Here is a 7,463-nt window from a genome sequence, read left to right as displayed (position 1 = left end):
GACTCACATTGTACAAGTGTTAAGCTACAGCCGTTCGGCATCCTATGTAACAAAGACCATTTGGTATGAATTCAATAAAGAGGTGATTTAGCCAACTCGGCCATAAACTCTTTTCCATTCTGAGCAATGAAACACTCAAGTGTTGAAGCTTCAACGCAAATGTTTCCAATACAAAACAAAATCTAAGTATGTGTCAACAAGACTATACAAAGGATCTACATCATACATTCCAACACATTCATACATAAACATCATACATTCCAACACATTCATACATAAACATCATACATTCCAACACATTCATACATAAACATCATACATTCCAACACATTCATACATAAACATCATACATTCCAATACATTCATACATAAACATCATACATTCCAACACATTCATGCATAAACATCATACATTCCAACACATCCATACATAAGCCAACTGTGCTTCGAAAGGGTTCAACACATTTTGTGCCATTCGACATTTGCCACAATGTGCCTCGACACCTTGCCCTTATTCTCACCAACTAGGTGATGAAGGAACTCACATTCGTACCACCAACTAGGTGATGAAATGTACAACCCGTACTCTAATATTATTTGGAAACTTGCCACCCTTATCACCAATCAGGTGAAGAAGGAACTCATCTTCATGCCACCAACCAGGTGATGAAATGTACAACGCGTACTTTCCTTCATGCCACCAACCAGGTGATGAAATGTACAACGCGTACTCTCCTTCATGTCACCAACCAGGTGATGAAATGTGATGAAAGGTGATTAAGGAATTCACATTCGTACCACCAACCATGTGATGAAAGCAACCTACCATTCATTCCATTAACCAGAAGACGAGTGGTACAACTTGTACATGTGAACTCCTAGCATTCACAAATAATCAAAAACCATCAAGCTTTACAACTCAACTAGGGGAGCACTTATGCCTAACAAGAGCTATAGTCACCAACAAAGTCTTATTGCAAGCCAACAATGGCTTCAATGCATGGTATACGAAGATCAAGCTCTTCAGCCCTCTTGCATCTGCTTCAGACATTTCTCCTCTGTAACAATGCAAACACTACAACTCATAGAACGCTTCAAACGCTTTTGATCAAGACTGTTCGAAGCAAATTCAATTTATATGGTTCATCCAAACCTTCGACTACTACAAGATGTGGCTTGCATCACAATCTCTCGCTTAACAGTATGGAAGCAAAATTTGTATACGTTGTATCTCCCACATTTTCAAATTTCTAGTTTTCCCAAAAAAAAAAAAAAAAAAAAAAAAAAAAAAAGAGGAAATTGGAAATTGGGAAATTCAACAAAAGCTTCATCAATGGAGGACAAATATCAATCTCAAAAGCTTCGTACTATGTTCATCAAGATAGTGCGAAGCACAATCAATTTATGGTGCCAACAAAAGCTTCATCAATGGAGGACAAGTATCAATCTCCAAAGCTTCGCACTATGTTCATCAAGATAGTGCGAAGCACAATCAATTTATGGTGCCAACAAAAGCTTCATCAATGGAGGACAAGTATCAATCTCCAAAGCTTCGCACTATGTTCATCAAGATAGTGCGAAGCACAATCAATTTATGGTGCCAACAAAAGCTTCATCAATGGAGGACAAGTATCAATCTCCCAAGCTTCGCACTATGTTCATCAAGATAGTGCGAAGCACAATCAATTTATGGTGCCAACAAAAGCTTCACCTATAAAGCTTCAACCCCAAAGCTTCACCTATAAAGCTTCAACACAAAGCTTCACCTATAAAGCTTCAACACCAAAGCTTCACCTATAAAGCTTCAAACACAAAGCTTCACCTATCAAGCTTCAACCCCAAAGCTTCACCTATAAAGCTTCAAACACAAAGCTTCACCTATAAAGCTTCAACACCAAAGCTTCACCTATAAAGCTTCACCTATCAAGCTTCAACCCCAAAGTTTCACCTACAATACCAAATTTCAACACCAAAACACATAAAAGCTTCACACACTCTTCATCAAGATAGTGCGAAGCTAATTCCAGTGGAGCTGAATTTTGGACATCTTATAGTTCTTGAGCAGATGAACAACTTTCACGAAGGAAATTTTTCTATTTGAGCGACGGAAGTTAGAGTGTTGAAGCTCCAAACATGACGGTCAGATTTCTGCAAGCTTCAAAGCTGCTGCGGTGTTTCGAAGATCTGGAAATATTCAACCGTTAGTTTGTTCTGAATTTTTGATATGTTATGGAAGAGATGATGAGGAACAACTTCCATGAAGAAAGTATGTTGATCTGAACAAGAGAAAATGGAGTTTCGAAGCTCACAACAAGTCTGACGGGTTAACAGAAAATTGATGAACAGTTACTCATCATACTTGAATTTCTGAAGTTGTACTACTCCGATGGATCTCAAATTTGGATATGTTGTAGTTCACAAGATAAGGAACAACTTTCATGAAGACGACTTTGCAATCTGAGCTATAGAGAATGGTGTTATCTTGCATCCACTCAGGCTGATTAGTGGAAACGAAAAGCAATTCCACCAAAGAAAAGATGAAAAAGAGAGAAAAGCTACTAATTGCACTTGATCTTGTCTAGTCAATAGCATGCAGCATCAAACACACAAAAGTTGGAAATATTTTTAGATAAAGTATATACGAATGTGTGACATCGAAACAAGGATTCGTTACTTTGACAAATTAGTAACAAGCGAGACACCTCATTCGGCAACTCTCTTCGCCTGAAGACTTGGGGGACTCCCACCATATGCTACTGCACCTTGATACTCGGCAGTCTCACAACCACTCAGTGACTTGGATTTTTCAAGTCTCCAACCGAGAAGTTTTCCTCACTCGGGAAATTAAGGGAACACTACCTCAAACTACACGCTTCACTCACAAAGCTTCAACAATACAGGTTTCAACAAAAGAAAAAATTCAAAGAACTTTATGAAGAAGGCTTTGGTGTATTTAACACAATATGTTGAAATGAAGCAAAGCTTATTTATTAATATTTTCGATAAGCCACAAATATGTACATATACATGAGTCAAAATAAACAAACAAAAGGGAGCCTTCACAAAGGTTGCTTAGGGGAAGTCTCAGCAGTCGGTAGAGCCCCAGAAAGAGAAAGCACCGGAGGGTGGTTATCCGGAGCCTCAGTACTTGACAAAACCCCAGAAGGAGGAGGCATTGGAGGTTCATCATTTGAAGCTTCATTACCAGGTACAGCCCCAGAGGACGAAGGCAATAAATGCCTTTGGAACAAACCCACAAACCGCTGATGATCAAGTAAAACCTTACCATCAGATTCCTTCATCTGGTCAAGCTTCCTCTTCATGTTTGTAGCATAGTCATGGGCGAGCCGGTGCAACTGCTTATTCTCATGCTTGAGCCCTCTAATCTCCTGTTTGAGACTCATCACTTCAGCAGCCAATGATTCAACTTGGCGGGTTCTAGCAAATAGGCGTTGGGCCATATTAGACACAGAACCTGCACACTGAACACTAAGAGCCAGAGCGTCCTTAACAGCCAACTCATCAGACCGTTTGGAAAGTAGTCTGTTATCTTTGGGAGTGAGAAGGTTTCTGGCCACCACTGCAGCGGTCATATCATTCTTCATCACAGAATCCCCAACGGTAAGAGGACCAGTAGGGGATATGAAGGATGGGCACCATATGTTGTCTGGAGAAGGCGTGGCTGTCTCTTTTCCAAGGTTCAAGTCAAAACGACGGTCGGAGGGTCCAGACATTTTCAAATGTGTTGAAGAGGGAAGAGGTCAGACAAATCAAGATCTTAGAAGTGCAAGAAATGAGCTTCTACTGGTAGAGATTCAAGTGTGCTGTGGAACTTAATGCCAGCCTCTATAAAAATCTGCACTCGACGGAGCTTCAGAAATCGAAGAGGCGTTTGCTTTCTCAAAAACTGGGCTGCTCAGAGACCACGAGGGCCGATCTCAGAAATCGAAGAAGCACCTGCTTTTTCAGCCTCGTCAGCACCTGTCACATGCACACTCAGCTTTGCGGAAATTACGGGCAATCTGTCGAAGATTTCTGGTGAAGTAGAAAGCACGTGAATCTTACTGTTCAATCACCGTTCTCCATATGCACCATCAACTCCTCGGGTACCACATATAACTTTGTCAAAGATCTCTGACAAAATTTAGGCACGAGAATTTCGAAGTTCCAGCTACCCTACTATTACCCACAAGGGTAAAGGAACAGCACCACTGCTTGACAACTGGAAAGTCCCTATGTGTGTCGACCTCCGTGTTTTGCGGCAAGACAGGTTGGCAAGAACGTCCAACCTTTACTCACATTCGAGAAAAGACTCCCAACATAATTACTTTCTCAAAAACCGGAGTAGCACCGCTTTCCGAATCTCGAGAGTCAGATCCTCGACGGGATTGCTTGTTCGAAAATCGAAGAGGCACAACTCTCAGAACTTCGAGAGCCAGATTTCCTTAGATAAAGCTTGTCTGTAATCTTCACATGTAACATCAGCTTTCCAGATACCACATACCACTTTTTCAAAGTGCTCTGACAAAATTAAAACACGTGAAGCTGGCAGCTCCCACTACATTGCTGTGACCAAGAAGGGTAAAGGAATAGCATTACTACTTGTTATTGGGAAATCCCTATATACATCGACCTCCCTCCTCAACGGGCAGGCAAACCTGCAAAAATGCTCAACCCTTTCTCGCATTCGAGAAGGCACCCTCAACATAACCTCTCGAAATACTCAGCTTTATTTCCCCCCGATAATACCTCAGCAAATAAGCCACACCAAGAACAAGAGTATCTCATATCATCAGGGTCGAAAGCAAGAGTATCCCATATCATGCTTTCTCCCTGTCTTTGTCTTTGTCCTTGTCCACACCTGCAGGACAAGGAGAAAGAGAGCAGTCAGTCGGAACCTGAAATCAAACCTCCAATTTGGAACTGACTGCCTGGAACCTTTGCCTGGTTGCTTACTTAGCATTGCTCTCGAGTACTCATCCTCAACTGCTGTCAAGGTCACGAATTCCACCGGCAAATACCTCATGACAGTTGATCAGATATTGGCTCTTTACACTGAAGCTGCCAAGCGTGGATGAGTCACTATGAAGGAATGTTCTGAAGGACCATTTAAATGCAAAGGTTGCACACCACTTCTGCCATGCAAAAGATTGAAGCAGAAGGTTCAACGGTGAGCTGAAACAGATCACTACAGCACGACACATTTCCATACCACATTCATTATTCCGTCAACAGCAAAAGTATCCCATATCATCAAGGTCGAACGTACTCTAGATTTGATGGACTTGTTTTGACCCTCAAATTCTTGAGTCGGCCTTATACTCTGAAGGGAACCAGAAAACCCTCCAGCACAGTTCAAGAATAAGCCTGTGGAAAGTTACTTCTTCAAAAGCAAAAGTATCTCATATCATCTCTTATCCATTTGCTTCTCCTTATCCTGGCAGTTGAATGAGAGACAAGGAGAAGGAGAACAATCAACCGGAAGCCGAAGTCAAACCTCTGATCCTGGGTTGCTTGCTTGGAAGTTTGACTGCTTACCTTGTCTGTCACCTCTTTCGGCAGATCTCCTAGCTCGGCGACTTGGGGGACTCCTACTATAGGGTTTGTATCGCACTTGACCAAGCCCGAAACTACAAGTAAGCTTCAAGTGAAATTGATACATTACCTTGTGCATCTTCATCGGTTAAAGATACCACCCCTGGATGGAGGAAGCGTACTTCCAGAGAAGATGCCACATCTACCTATGAGAAAGTTAAGGCAAGTGAAGACGATACCACACCTCGGTACTTAGAAGTTTCGTGATTACTCAGCGGCTTGGATCTTGCAAGTCCCCAACCGAGGAGCTTCCCTCACTCGGGAACTTAGGGGAGCACTGTTTGTACCATACTTGACTAATCCCGAAACTACTGAGCACCGGTCAACGTTATACCGTCAAGGACCCAGAAGAGTTTCCCTTCAACCAGAAGGCCAATCACAATGCGACACGTGTCGACATCAGAAGCCAATCACAGCACGACACGTGTCAACATCAGAAGCCAATCACAACACGACATGTGTCAATATTAGAACAAAACTAGAAACTCTCTTCTATAAATAGGGATCATTCTCCCACAATAATCTCTAATGTCATTTTGTACTAAACTATTCACTAGAACTCACTAAACCAGAGCTTGAACCTATGTATTTGTGTAAACCCTTCACAATTAATGAGAACTCCTCTACTCCGTGGACGTAGCCAATCTGGGTGAACCACGTACATCCTGTGTTTGCTTCTCTGTCTCTATTCATTTACGTACTTATCCTCACTAGTGACCGAAGCAACCAAGCGAAGGTCACAAAACCTGACACTTTCTGTTGTACCAAAGTCTTCGCTGATTTTGTGCATCAACACCTTTATTTCTTACTTAATTCCAATTGGTTCTCCTTACTCTTGCCTAAATCCGATTGGGCTTTTCTCCCGCAAGGTGGAAGTTCAATTAATCTATAATCCAAAATATAAATAACCAAATTCAAATGTCTGTGACCATACCGTTATAATCCGGATTCTCAAACAGTTTTCGCCTATGCGTTCGTACCAACGAGTACTACACAAATACGCCAAAAGAATAAGTCATACGTTCCTCTAGACGACGGTCAACAGAAATCAAAGTCCTCGCCTCCAGGGCATTTTCGTCAATTCACGCTTTTAAAATTTATAAAATTGTAAAATTGTTGAACATTTGAATATTTTGCTTTGGGATATTTTGCAAGTTATAATGTTGATCATGTTGGAAATCTCATGTGATGGAACATGGTATCTCTTTTTGGTAATTCTATTGATTTACCCTTGTCTGTGGATATACTATACTTTGAACCATAGATTTCATTTATGTTCAAATGTGCAAATTGTGCAGCTTTTTCCAAAAATTAACGAAAGGGAAAAAGTCAAGGGTCATCTGCAATGATTTACTTGAATTTGGCGCCAAATAGTTTTTTAATAATGGGTGAAGATTTGATTTCACTGTCAAAATCAGCAACATATGATCATTTTTTAGGGAAATGAGAGAAAAGGGTGAAAAAGTAAGTAGATAATTTGATTTGACAAAAATATTCTCAATTTAACAGAGACTTTTCACGAAATGATCAAAATGATAGATGATGGACAATCTCAGAAACCATTTCTATTAATTTTAAATCTCAAAAACCAAAATAATAAATTATGCAAATCTCTTGAACTATTTTAGCTAAAAAGCCTTTTTATTTTCCTTTTTTAACAAAGAGTGTAATGAAACTGTGAAGTGTCTCGCTTTCTTACATTTCTCTTGGTTTCTCAAGGAAACTAGATTACACACACCTTTTTTAGTTAGCCTATCACACATCCTTCTTTTCTAATCAACAAGTCGGATAAATCAATAAAAACAATAAACATGATAAAACATAGGAATATAAGAGGAAAAATACAATATGTGTTTATCATTTTCCTT

General features: G+C 40.4%; 1 protein-coding gene across 1 annotated transcript; it reads right to left on the bottom strand.

The window, feature by feature from the left end:
* Window positions 1–1,271: 1,271 nt before the first annotated feature.
* On the bottom strand, window positions 1,272–5,740 carry LOC126594898 (uncharacterized). The gene is made up of 2 exons (XM_050261163.1): window positions 1,949–5,740; window positions 1,272–1,850 (listed from the first exon to the last, which is right to left on the bottom strand). Exon 1 carries the CDS (start codon window positions 3,732–3,734, stop codon window positions 3,060–3,062), a length of 675 nt encoding a protein of 224 aa, XP_050117120.1. The 5' UTR covers window positions 3,735–5,740; the 3' UTR covers window positions 1,272–1,850; window positions 1,949–3,059.
* Between the last annotated feature and the right edge of the window lie 1,723 nt (window positions 5,741–7,463).

Source organism: Malus sylvestris, chromosome 13 (genome assembly GCF_916048215.2).
Source record: "Malus sylvestris chromosome 13, drMalSylv7.2, whole genome shotgun sequence".
Lineage (NCBI taxonomy): Eukaryota > Viridiplantae > Streptophyta > Magnoliopsida > Rosales > Rosaceae > Malus > Malus sylvestris.
The sequence above is the reverse complement of the archived record's forward strand: the minus strand, read 5'-3'. Positions and strand labels throughout refer to the sequence as shown.